We start from the raw sequence: 20,622 nt of genomic DNA, 5'->3' as shown, positions 1-20,622 counted from the left end.
TTCTTTACATAATTACTTCAACCCCTAAATGGTATGGTTCCATTGTATGGGACCCACACCAGGACTACTTGATACGAGAACTGAAAAAGATTCAAAGGAAATCAGCTTGATTTGTCATGGGTGATTTCCAACAAAGAAGTAGTACTACCAATATAAATGGTCCGTTATTGGACGTCATAAATTTTCCAGCTAACTTATTCCTGGTTGCCAGCGTTTCGCCCCCGTGTGCTAAGTCGGACTCATCAGTTGGTAAATAGCACACCCACCAAGACGCATGGCTAGTGCATACTGTGGAGGCCACTGCGTAGGCTACTTGGCATAAATTATAAATTTATTTAAACCTGAAATATTTGTCCTGAATGAGTAATTTACTCATTTGGGACAAATAAATTTACTTATTCGGGACAAATATTTCAGGTTCCCTATGGGAATCAACATCTATATCATCAAAGAAGTAGTGTTACAAAAATGTTGCCAACTTTGGGCTCGGAAGACTTGGGAGTAAGGAGACAAGCTGCTCGACTAAGTGGTATATTTTCAACTTGGCACGTTCGATCCTGGCTCAGTCCGGTGGTATTTGAAGGAGCTCGAATACGACAGCCCCATGTCGGTAGATTTACTGGCACGTTAAAGAACTCCTGCGGGACTAAATTCCGGCACCTTGGCGTCTCCGAAGACCTTAAAAAGTAGTTAGTGGGACGTAAAGCAAATAACATTATTATTATTATTATTATTATTATTATTATTAATAACATTATTAGTATTAAGTGGTATATTTTGAGTTGTCAATCCTTAAATAAAAGTTCTTGGATACACAAACTTGCTATGAATTTAACACTGTTGAATCACTTGGGTAGTTATTTAAATTCAGTCTTATTGTCTATTAATATGATGGCTCTTCCTTGGACACATATTCTTGATGATGGACTTTAATGTTTATGTTCAAAAACTTTTTTATAAGATGTTCTAACTGCTCTACTTCTGTAAACTCTCATTGAGAGAAGGTACGTAAAATGGATATCTCTCTATATATGCTGCCAGGTTGGATTTGTAAATAATTGATTAAATTGACCTGTTTGATACTGCATTCTGTTTAAAAAAGCTATTTTATAACTTTCTTTATTTTGAAAATAACTTTAGAATCATTGTTGATTTTAACTGTCATGTTGTCGATCCCGTGTCACCTCTGTAAATTCAGATTTATGCGAGTAAAATGGGCACATAAACTTTTTTTTGTCACGTTGTTTATAGATGTTTTGCTGTTTAAGTAGTGAGCCACTTGTTCTTGGAGAGAGTTGAACAGGGGACTACTCAATGTGTTCATATAAATGATGAATTCAGGAACTTCAATATTAAGAACGGAGTTGAATTGTGTCTGTAATGATAAGAAAACTATATGTTTTACTATTGGGAATGAATGTTGTTCAATTAATAGTGAATGGCGTTGGAATCTATCACTTACCCCTTTTTCTCTCTCGCGGCTTGCTTGTCTAGTTGGCACTACCAGATTGACTGGCTGTACTTGAGCCTGCTCGCCTCGTATTGTATCTGTGTACTTCCTGCAGGGAAGGGGAGGGGCAGGCGGACGGTGTATTGGCTGGTCTTGGAAGAGTATTCATTTTGGGTGGGACCCTTTTATGACAAGACTTATTGACTTTTATAAAAGTACTCTCCTTTATTTTCATTGTGGAATTGTGGAATTAAATCATTTAGAGGGATTTTCATGTCTGTTGTGTCATTCAAATTAAGGTTTTAATTGAAGTATTGGTCAATAAAAATGTAGATATTTTCATATTCATTCATTAGTTTTCCTTTTCTTAAGTTTTTTAGTATTCTTAAATCCTGTTCTACTGGTGTGTGTGTCCTGTTTGTTTCATGTGTACACTCATGGCTGAATATTTATTATGTTTATTAGCGTTGAAATGTTCCAAATATCTAGTTGAAAAACTGCTTCCAGTTAGCACTAATTTTTTCGCATCATATATCGGACAGACTGGCTCACTACTTAAACAGCAAAACATCTATAAACAAGTGACAAAAAAAATGTCCATGTACCATTTTACTCGCATAAATCTGAATTTACAGAGGTGACACGGGATTGACAACATGACAGTTAAAATCAATGATTCAAAAGTTATTTTTTAAAAGGTTACGAAATAGCCCTTTTAAACAGAGAATGCAGTATCAAATAGGTCAATTTAATCAACTATTTACAAATTCAAGCCGACAGCATATATAGGGATATTCTTTTTACGTGTGTTCTCTCAATAAGAGTTTACAGAAGTAGAGCAGTTAGAACACCTTATAAAAAAGTTTTTGAACATAAACATTAAAGTGTATCATCGAGAATACGTGTCCAAGAAAGAACCGTCATATTAATAGACAATAAGACTGAATTTAAATAACTACCCAAGTGATTCAACAGTGTTACATTCATAGTCAGTTTGTATATCCCAGAACTTTTATTTAAGGATTGACATTGTCTCAATGCATTCTTCTTCACACAAGTAGTTATTCTAGTCGAATGGGTACTTTTATGTATTGTTAAACAAGAAATTTTAAAGTAACGTGAACTAAATAGTTAAAAATATTATAATCAGAATTCTGGTTGTAATTTGAAGATTTTGAGTCAAGAAACTGGCTGATGATGCCCTAAATAAGGGCAAAACATGTCCCAATAACTGTATTGATGTTAATTTAAAGATTCTATTTGTAAAGAAAAATAAATTGTATTGAAAAGGTGGACACCTTCAGATATTGTTTTGAGCAAATATTTTATGACAGCTCAATACGGACCAAGAAAATGAGATTTATAACCTGTAGTAAAGCCACTAGCCAAAAAAAAATTCCATATGTTCATTAGTACTCCATGTAGTACTCTGTCTGAGAGTTGGCTTCCTTGATACAATATTAAACATCTGTAAATGGTTGATGTCGAATATCTCAAAAATTATTTGCATATTTTGAATCTACATGTTTCACTTGTCTTAGAAAACGTGTTGGATACCAAGATATCCCCTGAAAGTTAGTTTTTGTTGATCAATGTAATCGGTGTGTATATTATTTTGTACTCTGTTAGAGGAAACTTACTTTAAGGTACTCCGATTTGATTTGAACAATTTACGTAAGTGATCTGCCTTACTTTTTGACTAGTTGTGGTTAATGCTCTGCATTATATTTTTATAAATATATTGGTATATTTCTAATTCAGCTGCTCAGTGTTTTTATGTTCACAATCTGTGGAGAATTCTATTGTTAGATGAAGAACTGTGTTGCAACTGCCACCTTGATAATATGCCAGAACCCTGTAGGAATCTGTGATCAGAAATATAGTTCAGCATATTGAAGGTCTGATTTGTTTAGTTTTTGGTACAAGTTAAGCTGCGCACAGTTTAAAAAGAACATGATGAAAATATAATAAATAATTTACAAAACAAAATAAGTTTGAGAAATTGGAAGATAAAAACACAACATAGAAATGGAGAGAGATATATACAATACAGAAAGAAAGAAAGAAAAAAAACTTCCCCACAAAAAAAATGAAGCAAAATATAACAAAGAAAAACGTGATCTAAACTAGGATGTCTAGTTAAAAATCATTATATTTTCTGTCTTCAGCCATACATGAGAGATGTGGACTCTCAAGGCTAGTGACAAAGCTCATATTGATGCCATTGAGGTGTGGTGTTCGCGCAGAATACTACATATGCCCTGAACAGAAAGCAGAGAAATTCAATCCTCATTGTGAAGCTCAACATCTCCAGATGCATTTTCCTCATGCCAACCAGAGGATCCTTCATTCTTTTGGCCGTGTTTTTAGAAGAGATTGTGAGAACGTGGAAAAAATGATGCATGTATAAGTCGAGCAGATGGTTAGATCAAATAAGAGAGATCACCGGTCTGCCTTTTCAGCAGCTTCTTAGACAAGCAGAAAAGTGTCGAGGGTGGCAAAAAATACAAAACATACACCGTGAATGGGTCACGATGCTCGAGAATGAGCGAAACGACGGATGATGACTACATCCCACATCTATTCTAATCTGTATGTCATATTCATGCCTTTTTGGTCTACCCCTACCGTTCTTACTGCCTACACTTCCCTCAAAAATCAAATTAACAAGTCCTGTGTGTCTTAAGATGTGTCCTATCATTCTGTCTCTTCTGGTCAAATTTTGCCAAATTGTTCTTCTCTCACCTATTTAACTCGGTATCTCTTCATTCATAATTTGATCACCCCATTTCACCTTCAGCATTCTTCTGTAACACCACATTTCAAAAGCTTCTATTCTCTTTCTTTCTGAGCTAGTTATTTTTCATGTTTCACTTCCATACAATGCCATACTCCAGACAAAAGTCTTCAAAAAAATATTTCCTGGTTTATGCTAGTCTGTTTTATGTCCTTACATGTCTGTCATCATTAGTTTAGTACGAAGAAAGCATATTAATTTTCTTCTTTTAAGACTTCATTTCTTTATATACGGTAATATTTCCTGCATCACCTGACTTCGTTTGACTGCACTCCATTACTCTTATTTCCAAATTGCTCTTTAATTGCCTTTAACACCTGTTCTATATAAACACTTAAAAGGAGAGGGGACAAACTGCAGCCTTGCCTCACTCCTTCCTGGATTGCTGCTTCCTTTTCATAGCCCTTGATTCTAATCACTGCAGACTGATTTTTCATTGTAGATAACCATTCTTTCTCAGTATTTGATCATGATTTTGATTTTTTCCTTTAACCCTAGAACTGGCAATTTAAATCTTAATGGTGGCAGCCATATTTGGCAGCTTTTAATTCATGGGTGGGTGGGTAAAGAGAGTTAAGTCAACAAATGTTAGTTTTGAGAAAACACGAGTTTTATGTTTGAACACTTTTGCAAGATCATGGCACAAACCAATAACACCACCATTACGTACTTACGTGAGCCTGGTCCTAGTCCAAACATATTACGGCTATTAAATGGCACTACATGACTTAATTCGGATTATATTATTATTTAAAGTAAGAGAAAATGGTTTTCACTGACTTATATCACATTACACATTATTTATTTTACACATAAATCGCTTTACACCAGTGGCATGAATGTGATCTAAGTTAAAACATTATCTGAATATATTGATATAACTCAGAACTTGTCACTAAATAATAATACACTTAAATAATAATAATAATAATAATAATAATAATAATAATAATAATGGGCTATTTAGTTAGACAGTTCTTCAGAGCAAGTTGTTGGACATCACTGTCATCTGATGATATAGTTGATTCCCATAGGAAATCTGATATATTTGTCCCGAATGAGTAAATTTATAATACCAATACAAATTGTCCGTTATTGGACATTATAAATTTTCCAGCTAACTCATTCCTGGTTGCCAGCGTTTTGCCCCGTGTGCTAGGTTGGGCTCATCAGTTGGTACCTAGCACACCTACTAAGACGCATGGCTAGTGCATACCGTGGAGGCCACTGCGTAGGCTACTTGAAGCCACCGGCAGGGCCAATGCACTATGACAGACTATGTCTCACTACCAAAAATTGATGCCTGCTTGGCCATCAGATGATATAGATGTTGATTCCCATAGGAAATCTGAAATATTTGTCCCGAATGAGTAAATTTATAATAACAATACAAATGGTCCGTTATTGGACATTATAAATTTTCCAGCCAACTCATTCCTGGTTGCCAGCGTTTCGCCCCGTGTGCTAGGTTGGCCAAGCAGGCATCAATTTTTGGTATGTATGCCTGATCAGCTTGTAGATGATGGTATTCAATCGGTGCCTGGATTTCTTGCTTGTTTTCCGCCACTCTGAGTTGTAAAGAAAGTCTGTCGCATGTCTGACATGTATCAGCCTGGGGGTTCTTGATAGTTAATTTTAATTCATGAAATAATGATTCGTAAATCCGACGGCTAACTGGATTTTGTGAACACTGCTTCTTATACTCATCATATAACTAACGCATGATCAGATGGGATGGCAAATATGAGAATCTCTCCTTGTATAATGGCTCTCATAGCTGGGAATGGAAAGTAAGTGTTGGCGTGCTTCTCCTATTTCTTCGTTTGTTTTCTTTTGAGGTGGCTCACATTTTCCTCTTTGATCTAGCTTGGGAATGCCAGCGATGAAACAACGCTTCTAACAACTGTCTCAATAAATCGGTTTGTTTCACATAATGTCTTACGAAAACAAGTTTTACAAATAGGCTTCCTTTGACCATTGACATCCAAATGATACTGCACCGTTATTTGCCTGAAATGCGGTTTATCAAGGCTTTCCTGTCTTACCCTAGTTGATTTCTTATTTTCTATTTCAATCAAACTAGCTATGTGGCAACACGCTCCTGGCGTACAGTTATGCTTTGTGTAACTGCGGATGGAAGAAAACCTGCCCCTCCATTTGTCATGTTTAAACGGGGAAAAATTCAGACTTCTAATTCAATTTAAAACTGCCTTCAATTTTTTTTAAAAGTATTTTACACAGGAATTTAAATTCAAAATTTCTCCGTGTCACGATAGAATGCATCTTCCAGAACGTAGAGGGGTAGCTTTCCGCACTTTCACTCACTTCAGTGTGTTGGCTGTTTCATAGCTGCTAAGTTTGACTGAAATCGGAATTCTTTTGTATTCACCGTTTTAAGGAACGCCACAATATCACGGTAACGGGCAGTGTGCTACGAAGTAGAATCCGCGAACACTGGCGATTCTCTTTGGCGATGCCGACTGTTGGTGAAAATTAAAATTACAAATTACAAATTACAATTTGGTTTTAAACTCTCAAATATTCATGATTAACCACGTTTTAATCTTCAAAAACTGGTTTTTTTTTAACATACTTTGGTGCAATATCGTTATTTCAGACGTTACAGTATAATATTTTATGAAATCATTGTCCAACATTTTGCTCTATAGTTTATAAGATTGAAAAATTCCATACCCATTAATTTTTAAGATTGATATAGGCTGATGATGCCTGTAAAAAAGGGTGAAACATGTACCATTGACTTTTATGTATTATGTATAAATTTTAACCACATGAAATAGTGGATTATATTGTATTGAACAGGTGGACCTATAAATATTATTATAATATTTGAGATATAGTTGGTGAAAAGGCGTGGTTCATAATTATAATCAATTCGTACGCAATGAACAATATTGTCTATGCCAATGAAACTGCATATTTTTTATGCCTAGCCCAAACGGACTTTTTAAAAGGAGATGGGGTCACTGTACTGTGTTGCAATGCAGACGGAAGCTAAAGACTTCCTTCCCTTGTCATAGGAGTGTTCGATAAGCCACAAATACAAGACATCTAAAATGCATACGGTACAGTAATCCAATAAATAAAGTATTTGCACAGGGGAGCCAGGATAGACTTCTTGTCTTTGAATATTTTGTTTCTTTCTTTTGCTTTTGTTGCGTGAGGTTATGTTTGTCAGTGAGTTATCCAAGTACGTTGTTTGAATACTGTAAATGCACCTTGTTGGATACATTTTGGAAATAGTTCTTTTCCATTGCATTTGAAAGGTTTAAGCTGTGAATCACTGTTAATTGCATGCAGTGACTGATCTTAGAATAATTTTTGACGCGGCAAGGGTTGGCATTTCTGAAGTACGAGTTGGTGGTTAATTCGAAAGCACATCATTCAAAGTCCGCTTTTTGTGTTCCAACGACTTCAAATTAATGAGGTTTCACCATATTGCAAAACTAACATCCTAGTTCGCCGGTGTGTCTGTTTCAACTGTTTATATTGCACGAAAAAGAATTATCCACCACAGGTCGTGTTAATATCCGCGTAAAGAAAATATCGCGTGTGAAAAATGTTTTAGATGTAGTGTGTAACGAATTTATAAGTAATTTAGGAGAGGATACTAGTGATGCACGAGACAACGAATCTTGCGATCTACAGGGAATCAAGCCTACTGCAAGTTCAGATTAATAAAATACCTAGGCCTACTTGGTAATTTTCGTGGCAAATATATTTTATAGCAGTGATAATATATTTCTGCCCGGAGTCCCCAGGTTCGATTCCCGGCCAGGTCAGGGATTTTTCTCTCGACCTGAGGGCTGGTTCGAGGTCCACTCAGCCTATGTGATTAGAATTGAGGAGGTATCTGACAGTGAGATGGAGGCCTCGGTCTCGAAAGCCCAGAATAACGGCTGAGAGGATGTGTCGTGCTGACCACACGGCCCGGTCGCTGGGCAGGCCAGAGCCCTTTCAAGGGCGTTACGTGCCATGGTTTTTTTTTGTTGTTTTTTTGTTTTTTTTAGGAGAATTATATATTTCTCAAATATGTTCAGGCAAAGCAGCTATATCAGTAAATTGACACGTTCATATTTGCATAAAGACCACATGGACCTCCCGGACTGATAAGAAATGTTCGTTTATACCTATGTTACTCTTTCGGTGGAAGGAAGTTTGGTTCATTTAATTTATTTTTCTTAATTATTTTTTTAAAATGAGCTTACCTAAAATTAGGGTGCAGGGATTATTTGCGTAAATACAGTATTTTGACTGGAAAAATGTACAGGCTGTTCAGAAATAGGAATTCCCAAATTCAAAATAATAATAATAAAACTTTTTATCATATGTAAACAAAACTGAAGTATGTCATAAACAAACTGATATATACAAATTTTTAATAATATACCTATAATGCATTGGCAAACTTTTCATCACTCTGCGAGGTATATTCTTGAAAATATTAGGGAAAATGTATTGGCATGCCTTACCAGGAGGCGTGACCTTAGACCACTTGTTGCGATAGGTTGTTGTATTGCAGGCTTGTCATCACTTTCACTTTCCGATATTATTTGATGGGAAGAAATAGCTGATACAAATTCCAAATCCAACTCAGAATCTGTTGGTTCATTCTCTAGATCATCAAAATCTGATTCGTCACTTTCATCTTCCAACAAATTTCACCGTACCTCATAACTGATCTTCTGTAATGAAGATGCCACATTTAGACACACACTGTACTAAAAAGTTATGTAATCAATAAAATAATTTGTGTACAGAAGTAAACAACTTGCACCGTATGGAAAACTATGAAATAAAATTAAATAAAGCAGCAAAGCAGAGCCCGACGATTTATTTACAAACACTACAGCAATGGTGCTTAAAGTGATGGTCGGAAAACTGCACTAATTTATTTCTGTAAATTTGTGCCCAAAGAGGTTGTAACCATGAATGAATCGAAATTTACGCATGCTGTGGACATCGAGAACAACAAAAGGTAGACTGTCATGACATCTGTAGAAGAATTGAAGAAATTATGTGATGAAGTATGAACATGTTGAATATTCAACACTTGCCATTTCTGGGGTTTAAGTTTAATTTAAGTACAGAATGGTTTGCATTGCAAATAAAATAGTGGTTGTCCTCTGAGCGTTTGTTTGTTGTTGGTCCTTTTTTACACTTTTATTATCATAATTTCACTGTGCTGGTATTTGATGAGAGCTTTTTCTCTTTTGATTTCAGCATCCTTTCATCGTAGACCTGATCTACGCCTTTCAAACTGGTGGCAAGCTCTACCTCATCCTGGAGTATCTGAGTGGCGGAGAGTTATTTATGCATCTCGAGAGAGAGGGCATCTTCCTAGAGGATACTGCATGGTGAGTGTTTCGTGTTGTAATTAGTGACCCCTTAACAGTAGCAAGAACAGTCTCTGTGATGTAGATGTTTAACCCATTGGCATATTGATTTTCTAGCTCTTCGCATACCCACAATTGGTATTTAATTTATGTAAATCACAGTTCGTGGGAACTTTCTTCTTCTTCTTCTTCTTTGTCGTTTGGGCCTACTGAGAACCACGGGGCTCGTATCTTCTCGTCACGTGGGCCTTCTGTTTTCTCCTCTTCGAATATTCCTTAATTTTCTGGCTGTGAGCCAGCTTTCTTTCCTCCGTCCACATAGGTCTACTGGCTCCTGTGTTCTTCCTACTCGTAAGTGACGTTGGAAAAATTCCCCGCTGGATGGCTTGCCGAAACTGTGACCGGTCATGTATGGACTCATGCAGGATCCCCAGTTGTTCCAGATCTGACTTGACTGAAGAGATCCACTTGTCCTGGATGCCTTTCCTCTACCTGCCACAGTGAAGATCCTGCAGGGGTTTATGCGGATTAGGTGCCCATAGAAGACTAGGCGCCTTTTTCTTATATAAGTAACGATGTCTTTCTGATGTTTGTATAGGTCGTTGTTGTGCCGAATTCTGCAGGTGCGTCATTCTTCTCTTACGGGTCCCAGTATACTAGTGATGGGACATTCGATTCATTTTACTGAATCGATTCATTTGATTCCGTTCCCGTTACTGAATCGATACAGTGATCCGATTCACGGCTCATTGGTCACCGCTCCTACTGCATCTGTGTAGTATGTGCTGGTAAGACAGCAGCAACAGCATTCAGTGCTCGCAGCTGCCATCTGGTCTTCATAATATGAACTCCTTTCTTAAAAAAAATGCTAGTTACTCTAATACATCGAAGGTTTCCGGCGACGCAGGGTGGGAAAGGTGCAGTCCCAGCATTTCCTGGTGTGAAAATGGAGAAACTACGGAAAACCATCTTAACGGCTGCCGACGGTGGGATTCGAACCCACCATCCCCCGAACGCAAGCGCATAGCTACGCGATACTAACCGCACGACAACTCGCTCAGCCATTTTTGAAAATATGTATTTTTCTATCAGCTGAGGATTTTTTAAATCGTCATATTTTGTATAGACTACCCGAGAGGTACAGTAGCCCGCTGATTTTCTGATTCAACACACTGTTATTGCGTCTGTCCACATATGATTGAAGTCTTGTGCAACGATGTGATATATGAACTGAGAGAATACTGAGCCGTTCTTCCCAATATAAAACAGGTACTTTTGAGTGGTCATGAGCATGACTCATAGTCATAGGGCAGGCTAGAGTAGAGTTTGTCAAATGTCAACTAAGTTATAATACTAAGATTCATTAAACTAATAAATAGTATAACCTAATAGCCTACCTACTTACTAGCTACTTCAGAATTATGTTTTGACTACCTTTTTAACACTGAAAATAAAACCATCTATTATTTAAACCTCCCTGTAAGAAGAGGACAGTAAATGCAAATGGGTATTATTTTCAAATGAGCTGAGCTCGAGAATCCATTATAGCATACGATTCTTTCAGTGTACTATACCATGGCTCACTGTATGTCTCGCTGCAGCGGAAGCTCGGCTCTCCGCGTGTCCAGTGTGCCGATAAGGAGCCGTGTGTATCTTGTGTCTCACTGAGCCGCGCTCGTTCACGATTCTTTTGATGTGCCATGCTTCACTGTCTCGCTGCAGTGGAAGCTCGGCTCCCCGTCACTCAGCACTGTCCGCTGGGAGTAAGCTGAATCGTGTGCCATGAGCTCGCCGTTCCTGTGAATCGATTCACTCGGACACTTGAATGAATCGATACACTGCTTCGAATCATGCATTCAGTAGCCAACACTACAGTATACTCCTCAGGATCTTCTTTCTTTAGTTCTAGTTTCCTGAAGGGGTATTTCCTGGTCATCACGAGACACTCAGAGCCGTAGAGAACAGATGGTTTTACTACTGCATTATAGTGCCTGGATTTGAGGTTCTTGGAGAGGTACTTTGATGTGTAGATGCTTCTGCAGGAGGCCCTCTCAAACTTGGTGCACCTGGTGTGTATGGCTAGGTTCTCACTCTAGTTTGCAGAGATCCACTCTCCTTGGTACTTGACTGCTGGCACATTTCTGATGGTGGTGTCTTCTAGTGGTATTGTGGAAGGGGCTTCATTGATATTGGTCATGAATTCAGTCTTCTTGATGTTGATCTTCAAGCCAGCCCTAGCCACTACAATACGAAGGCTCTGCAGGTGGTGGGTACCCTACTCTATACTGATAGTATGGTGAGGTCGTCAGCAAAGGCTAGGCATGAGACATTGAGGTTGTCTTTCTTGTACCCTAGCTTCAGTCCTGCTTCTGGTGTTAATGAGAACTTTAATTTATTAGCTATTACAGTTTTCTCATGCAGACTTTAATTTATGAAATGAAAAAAGTCTTAAATCTTACCTTTGGATATTTTGGCATTTCATTAGTTTTCAATTTGTCTTTTTTCGCTTCGAGCAGCCGGTGCTGCAGCATTAGTGTCATTGCTATCACTATCAATTCACTGTCACTTTTCTCAGATCTGCCACTGTTACTATCACTGACACTAAATAATTCTTCACAATCGTAAGTTTCTGACTTGCTTTCTTTATCAGTTCTGGTCAGAATATCTGATATATCACCGCTAAGCTAACAGCTGCCTTCTACGTGCCATGCTACTCATCGTGGATAGAGACAGACACGACAGGGAATATCTTTTTAAGATTGAATATAATGCGAACTGTTCAAGACAATCGAACGCAATTACTCCTGCGAGAAAGAGCAACTCTTCCTCTTTCTAACGGTATATAACATGCTAGTGCCGTCTCTTGAAAAGCGTCTGAAATACGCACTCGAAACCACTCATGCTCAGCTTCACGGCTGCGAGCCGTCAAGCTATGTCTTTTCAAGCTCGATTATAATGCGATAATCAAATGCAATCATCAATGTGACACAAAGATCAAATGTTTCTCTTTCCAACGGTATATAATATGTCAGTCCCATCTCTTGGCGAACATCTGAAATACGTGTACAAAGCTACTCTTGCTCGGCTCCACGGCTGTGAGCCGTCGAGCTAATTTATGTCCCGCGAACAATCGCACGGCTTGGAACCAATGAGTTAAGGGAAGGAATAGCCTTCTGAACTCTATATAAATGGACTTGGTTTCTCTCCTTTGTTCTCTCTCTTGGACCCCATCTTCAGTGAGGAGGGATGAAATTAAAGCGTTTGGTGCAAGATGGGCATAACTCCATTTACCAAATTTGTCAGGACAGGCAAGAAGTCACCTTAAAAATCTGTAAGGCTTGAAAAAGTTTCAGATATACATTTGTGAATTTCTTACTTTCAACCAGCATTTTTTAGGTCTGGCTGCCTTAGATCAGAGGGCCCCGAGTTCAATTCCCGGTCAGGCATGGGATTTTAGCATTCTCTACATTCTCTACATAACACTAATCAGAGAGAATGAATGGAAGGGATCAGATTCTTTGAAAAATTAAGGTATCGGCCAAAGAAAGACAAGGGCCACGAAGGGTGTGAAAATGAAAGACTCCCTAGCCCTCAGAACCTTATAGTATCGGGGTCGGAATAGAACAAGAGTTGACCAAGGGAAGTCTGATAGGATAGATGAAAGTGAGGAGCCTGGCACAAGTAACAGGAATGCCAGGACTCAGCAAAGAGTCCCGTGATCGCCAAACCACACTCCAAAGTTAAGAGCCTGTGGGACCCTTTTCAGTCACCTCTTACGGTAGGCAGGGAATATACTGTGGATGATATGATATTCTACCCCTCCCACGGGGGGGGGGGGATTTTGGTGTAAATATGATAAATATTTTGTGTGTGTGGGGGGGGGGGGGACTTTAATTTTATCTCTGTTTTTATGATCATCTATCCTTAATTTTCATAATCCAACAGCGTGACCTAGGTGTAATATTCGATACAAAACTACAATTTAAGACCCACATAGAAACATATACAACCAAGGCTATGAAATTACTAGGCATTCTCTATCGCTTTACAGAAATTTCTTACCCCATTGCTCTTCGTCACTTCTTCCTCATGATCATTCAACCTCTCTTAAACTACTGCTCTCCGATTTGGACAACAGCCTCCCCCTCAAATACTAAGCAGTTAGACAGAGCAGTGTCCTTCTTTGCTGCAATTGTAAGGAACAGAAACCCCAAGCTCAGAAATCTGTCTATGCAGCAGGTATTAATGGCAATTAATATGTCACCGCTGCACATCAGGCGACAGGTAGCTGACCTGAGTTTCCTTCACGGGATCTTAAATGGGCATTACCGCTCGGAACATCTTGTCTCGCTCTTCTGTCTCTGTGTTCCTTCCCGCTCCACCAGAACCAAAGACCTTCTCCACATTCCCCACACTCAGCACTCAATACTTCAACGAGCTTTCCTAATCCACCTCCCAACACTCTTTAACAATATTAATAGGAGACAAGAGCTTGATATAGCATCAAATAAAAGTGTAGTCGAGAGGTGTATAAATAGTATGTTAAAGATAAGTTGATGTGAAGGGATTATACCGCCATCTTGACCCACGACGACTTGGCTATGAACATGGACATTCTCATGGTTTTCGATTTGGACAGTTGTTATTAGTAGGCTGTGTACCTGATCTTGTTATATTTTATTATGAAAGTTTACGTTTGTTAAATAGTCTGTTGACAGTGCAAGTGAAATTTGCTCAGTGTAGCTGTATCTTGTGCTTCATAAATAAATAAATAAATAAATAAATAAATAAATAAATAAATAAATCCAATTTATCATAGTCTTGCTTCTTGGTTCTCCGAATAATAATAGTAGTGGTAGTAATATTTGTTTTACATCTGTCCTAAATGCTAGTTCTTGACATACCCCAGGGTTGTGAGGAAATGAAAGGGCTGCACTTCAGGACAACACATGTCCCATGTTTAATGTGACTTAATAAACAAAATAAATAAAGTGTATTTTGTATTGAGTAGGTGGACTCTCAAAGGCCTTTAATTTCTGCACAGTTATTGAGTCTCAATATGGATTAAATAATGAATTTTGTAATGTGCAAACAGGGTGTCAGAATGTTGTCCCATAGGAGTTCTTGAACATGCCAGAAGCCAATGACACTGAGTTCTTACTACCTTTAAGACATCCTTTAAAAGCCACCAACCTGTGCCAGATTTGAACCCGCGCTTGGACTCAGAAGAAATCGAACGACCAACCGAGCTACTCAGGCTGGCTTAAATGTTGACAGTATGCGCTAGATTGTAGGGGTTACTCTGTAACGAGCCACTGTAGACCATGGGTCCCTTGTGCCAATATACTTGGAATATATCCCTGAACCACCGCCAAATGTTTGTCGGTGGAGTTCGGCTTCACCCTGTGTATGGAATTTTCGTGAATTTTTAAACAGTTCCTGAATGTAAACAAATAAAGGAATTAGAGTATTCTTGTTTTCCCCAGATAATCCAGTTCATAACTATCTTTGCTCAAAAATTAGAGTTAGTGGGTTTTTGATCTCCCTGTCTCGTTTGGAGCGTGTCTGCCCTTGTAGCGTAACGGTTAGCATTATTAGCTAGTGGCCTGGGTTCGATTCCTGGTAATTTAAGAATGGCAGGAGGGCGGGTATGTGGTTACAATGGAACGTGCAGTTCACCTCATTGAAGCTTTGCCTGTAAAGTCCTCCACCACCTCAGGATAAGGACACAAGTTTACATTTCGAGATTTCATTGTTCTCCACTTCCTAATCGCTTTGCCTACACAAAACAAGTGGCTTTGAATCATGCTGTCGGTATCATTAAGTGAAAGATAAGAAGTAATGTTGTTCAGTAGAAAATGTCTGACTGTTAAACATTCAATGCATGGGCTGTAAAACACAGAGTTAATTGTTACTTTATCAGGAGAGATAACTCACGGCTGGCTGCTGTGTCTGTTGCTACACAAACAGGTTCACTTATGTCTGTCTTCAAGGCAATTAAGACCATGGTGAGTTGTTTCCACCCAGATCAGATCTTGTCTGGCCTCATTCAGATCTTTTCGTTTATCACCTGTTTTATATTCCCCCTCCATGGTGTAATGGTTAGCTCCATTAAATTTGAAATGGTAGTGCGACTTTAATTTTGTATCCTAAGTGATGCCATGGGGTCAGAAGTGATACAGCTGTGACAAATACGTTTTTGTCATTTCAAATATTTATCAGACATCTCTATTTTTTCAACATAAAGGAACAGAAAAAAGTAGAACAGAATCACAAGATGGCAATAACAAACTTATTAATGATGGAGTATCTTGCACACGAAACCCGAACAGCGAATACACCATTTTCTATACACTGTAACTGTGAATTTACACTCGTTGGAGGAGACTTTTTGCACTCCATGGACTGCGAAAAATTACAAATAGAGTCATCCTTGACCGCACGTCTCTGGAGGGCAAAGTAATGAAGCGGTGGCTCTCATACTTTGGCACTTGACATGTCTTGTTTGACTGGAGTCATCAGCTGTGCTGGCAGCAGTTAGTGGCAAACAAAGACTGGATCTCCCATGAATTTGCTGGATTGGCGCCACCAAAACAGACACCAAGTTGAGAATGGAACAACTGAAAGAAGCAATGCAAGACAGCAGCGCGGTGAACTGTGATCCGCAGAGTGTCAGGGAGGCTACACCAACTGAACGGATAGCGATGATGATGATGATTATTTATCATGAGAAGCACTGATAAATTGTCAAATTGCTCTCGTCTGGCTTGGAGTAGACTGTATAGCAAGTATCTCAATGCCAAGTGTCGCGCAGGGTCCAGGGCTCGGTTGGAGCTCCTTTAGTTGTGTGCAGGTGTGCCAGTGGAGGAAATGCCACTGAAATTCAACTGGCAGCATCTGTTCTTGAAGTTAGGGGCGGCCTCATTGAAACCTGCCAGTTTGGTATAAAATGCCTTTGAGTGTAGCAAGTCCTCCAAAATAATGTCCGGCTCCATGGCTAAATGGTTAGCATGCTGGCATTTGGTCATAGGAGTCAATTCTACTGGCACTGGGGCTGGGTGTATGTTTCATCTTCATAATCATTTCATCATTGTGATGCACAGGTCACCTGCGGGAGTCAAATCAATATACCTGCATTTGGTGAGCCAAATTTGTCCGGGACACTAAAAGCCATACTCCCTCCCCACTGTAATAACAGTCTATATCAAGCATCAAAGTGAATCGGGTCAAAGAGCTAACGAGTATTCATGAAGCAGTTTGCATCTCTTGTGTCTCCAAGTAGGTGCAAGACGTGATTGGAGGTCGGTGATCCATTGTCTGACGCAGGAGCTCCCTGGATACGAGTGATGGAAGAGGAATTACAGTGAAACCTCGTTAGTGTGTTCCTCATTAATATGTTTTCCCGCTTAGCATGTTGTAAATTTGAAGTCCCGATTCTCATTGTATTTAAATATGTATAAAAATGCCTCGCTTATCGCTTCACGAATTTTTGCTATTACTGCTTAGTACGATCACATTTTTCCTATCCCTGAAATGTTATTTGTCATCCCTTGTGAAGCGAAAGTGATTTCCCACTGATAAGAGCCATCGACACAGTTGCGTGATTACGGAAAAGTTAGCCTATTTATGCTTGAATTCCATTTTGTGTTGAATGGTACAGTGAAGTTTTTTTGCGCGATACGTTAGCCTATATATGGATTAGGAACATGATCGTGTGAAATTGACATTGACTAGCGTGATGCATATTTGTCTTGTGATAGCCTAGGTATGGATACGGAAAAAGTGAAAATTCCTTTCTAATGAAGAAAAGATTAAAATATTTCAGAAAGTGGACTGGCAACCTCATCTTTAAGCCTTCAGAAGTCGCGAATGTTGAACTCGCACTGTTACCAGTTTCCAGTGGTTACACGATACACTGTTAAGAAAAGGGGGAAAAAAATCAAATTACATGGCACTTTGAAACTTTAACACCCAATAAAACATCAGACGAACTGCACCAATGCAAACAAATAAACATCAGGTTGGGCAACGTGACGACTATAATAAAGGAATGTGGAGCGAATCTGGGAAACCTACCAGGGCCATTGGGATACAAAGGTTGCAGGAATCCAGAAAAGTCAACGGTGATTCCTTGGTTCAAGATATAATTACCAAAATAAACATTACAAAGAAATTCGGGACAAAATCCACGTAATCCCAACAATCCAGTTACAATATTTCCAAAATACAAATTAGATGTAGTTGCCAAGAGCTTCCTCTTAGGCCAAGAGGGTAACTTAAGATATCTCAACATAATGCAACTTCTACAATACAATTTTGAGGGTAAGAGGAAACACAGGTGTAACATCTACAAGCTATTGAAATTATTAAATGGATAAATGGTGACTAAGATAAGTATAAATAACAAGATTTGGCACCACCTGCAAAAACAATTACAGGAATAATTAACTCTGTAGAGCAACAAGCAACTCCCTCTCCCAAGGTGACGGTCATTAGGCTGACGAAGCTCCAGACTTACTTTATAACCTTACTTGTTGTTGTTTACCCCTGAAATTAAATTTGAGTAGCATGCCAGGTTCATCCTTACTCCACTGATAAAAGATTTACTGCAAGTTTCATTCCAGGACTTCACTCCCAAAAAATAAAAAAATATATTGGACAAACGCCAACAATAATCATCGCTGATGAGACCCACTCGTCTTTGCCGTTTACGAAAGGCAAATATACAAACAAATCAAAAACCACAAACAAAAAAAAAATCACTTGATGAGACCAACTCGTGTTTGCCGTTTACAAAAGGGCAAATATACAGACAACTAAAAACCACCAACAAAAAATTATTTTCACTGTATACCTTTCACAAAATACCTCCACGTAACAGTCCCACTGCTACAGAAGAAAATCCTTTGCTAATAAAGAAAAGTACGACGACTTTCTCTACGTACGGATGTACCCTTCTTTACGAAGAGCATCCCTAACCTCATTTACACTCTTCTTCATTGATTTCTTGAGTCATTCCCGATTGCCGCACAGGTTAATGTGACGCCTCACGTTTCTCCTACTGAAATAACTGCATACTCGGCCGACGATTTCCGTGACCAAGAATTAGTTCTGTGCACAAGCACACATCCACTCCAGAATGTAGATTCAGTTTGCACCACCACATCCACTGAACAATCTCATAGAAGAATTATAGTATAATTATTATACAGAGTTTGAGTTACAAATAAACACTTGGTAGTGTCTTTTACAGAATGGCCACTGGAAACTCGTTAGCGTCTGTGATTATAGAGTGCTCACTCCGTAATGGATACTGAAGAACAATAGAATAACTCATAGGAAACTACACGAAGTAGCTCCCGTGCTCCGGTCTGAATGAGAAACAGAATCAGAATGTCTTGCCGTACACGCGTACGTACTTATATAGGCTTGCTGCATGTGGTTATAGCGTCCTGAAAAGTTTACTTCTAGCAACGCCCTCACAGGCACTTCTTCATGCGTCACTCAGTCAACCCAACCTTGCTTAAAACAAAGCCCTTGTATTGGCTATTGAGCATCTGAGGTGATATAGTACGTCCACTCATGTACATCCGCATTGATCAATTCCAATCTTCAGCCTATACTACCTGGCTGTACTCCGGGTTTCCAAGCCACTTTGTTGCAACACTTTAAACTGACTTAAACGTTTTCCCGTCTTTCCCATCTTTTCCGTGTTGCACAATTCTTGAGCAACCTACACTGCCATGCCATGTGCAGACTGTTACACAAATTAAAGTTACACAGATACAGAATTCCCTACTACAAATTCTTCTTATAATATTATGTCTTTTACATTATAAATGAACAAAATTATGTGATTTTCATGACTTCAATATTACAAATAATTTTCCAAAAATTTCCTAACTTAAAAAGCGGGGATCATACACTTATATAGTTACACAGGATACAAATACAATATTAAATGAAAGTAAACGTGCTTTGTAAGGCATCTGAGAAATTGAGTGGCAAGTAGGGCAAACTCCTATTTGAAAGTACAAGGGAACATTAAATGTAAAAATTAAGATGGAACTGAAACCAACAGTGCTTACCCCAAGGTAGCCCATCCCGGGAGCGAGGATTCGCTGATGTGCGTCTGATCGCTGCACTAACGAGAGAACGAAAGACCACGAAATCTCGCTTCACTCTGTTAAAAAGGCAAGGCTGGCCCTGGTGTGATTACCGAGTGACTAATCAGAGCACAGGAGCTTCCCTATCGCCACCCAGATCCACCAATCAAAACTCTTTATCAAGTCACGATGTTTTCACAATATTCCAGAACTTTGACAGACACCAGTCGCGAAATTTCCATCTTCCAGAATTAGTAAAGGCATGCTTCTAGAATCGACAGGGCCAACACACCCTGTTCCAAAAGTCCATGTCACAAAATTTCTGGAACATTACAAGATATCACTTAACCATAATAATTTATGATCTAGTAGTTACTTAGGTAGGGGCTGCCTGGCCGAGGCGGTAAAGGTGTGCTTGGTTCGTCTGGAAGGAAGTGGGTTCGAATCCCTGTCAGGAATTCGTAAAATTTAAGAAACGAGATTTCCACTTCTGGAGGTGCATATGGCCCTGAGGTTCACTCAGCCTACACCAAAAATGAGTACCAGGTTAATTCCTGGGGGCAAAGGCGGCCGGGCGTAGAGCTAACCACTGTACTCCATCACGTGCCGAGGTTATGGATAGTGGAAGCCTGTACCTTCCACCCCTCCAAGGGCCTTTAAGGCCTGTACGGAGATGGCTTTGCTTTCTTGTGTTACTTAGGTGGATAAAGGGAATACAAATAAAATATTCTACAATAATATTTTACACCATACAGTGAACATTCTTTAAAAGAGATTCTCCACAAGTCTCAGCACCTTCGAATTTTCGACTCAATCGATTCAACTTGGTCAGTATTTTTCAAAATGGCAGCCAAAGTCATACATTCGCAGTCTCACATGGCCGAGTATAACCTCCATTTCATTGTTTAAGAA

General features: G+C 38.9%; 1 protein-coding gene across 4 annotated transcripts in view; it reads left to right on the top strand.

The window, feature by feature from the left end:
- Positions 1-20,622, top strand: part of S6k (Ribosomal protein S6 kinase) — a 131,416-nt gene that overhangs the window by 48,799 nt on the left and 61,995 nt on the right. For all 4 annotated transcript variants that reach the window (XM_067156908.2, XM_067156907.2, XM_067156909.2 and 1 more), the window contains exon 4: positions 9,492-9,625. In XM_067156908.2, coding sequence (XP_067013009.1) covers positions 9,492-9,625 — 134 coding nt within the window. The remainder of the gene's footprint in view (positions 1-9,491; positions 9,626-20,622) is intronic.

The sequence above is a fragment of the Anabrus simplex genome, chromosome 13, assembly GCF_040414725.1.
Source record: "Anabrus simplex isolate iqAnaSimp1 chromosome 13, ASM4041472v1, whole genome shotgun sequence".
NCBI lineage: Eukaryota > Metazoa > Arthropoda > Insecta > Orthoptera > Tettigoniidae > Anabrus > Anabrus simplex.
The sequence above is the reverse complement of the archived record's forward strand: the minus strand, read 5'-3'. Positions and strand labels throughout refer to the sequence as shown.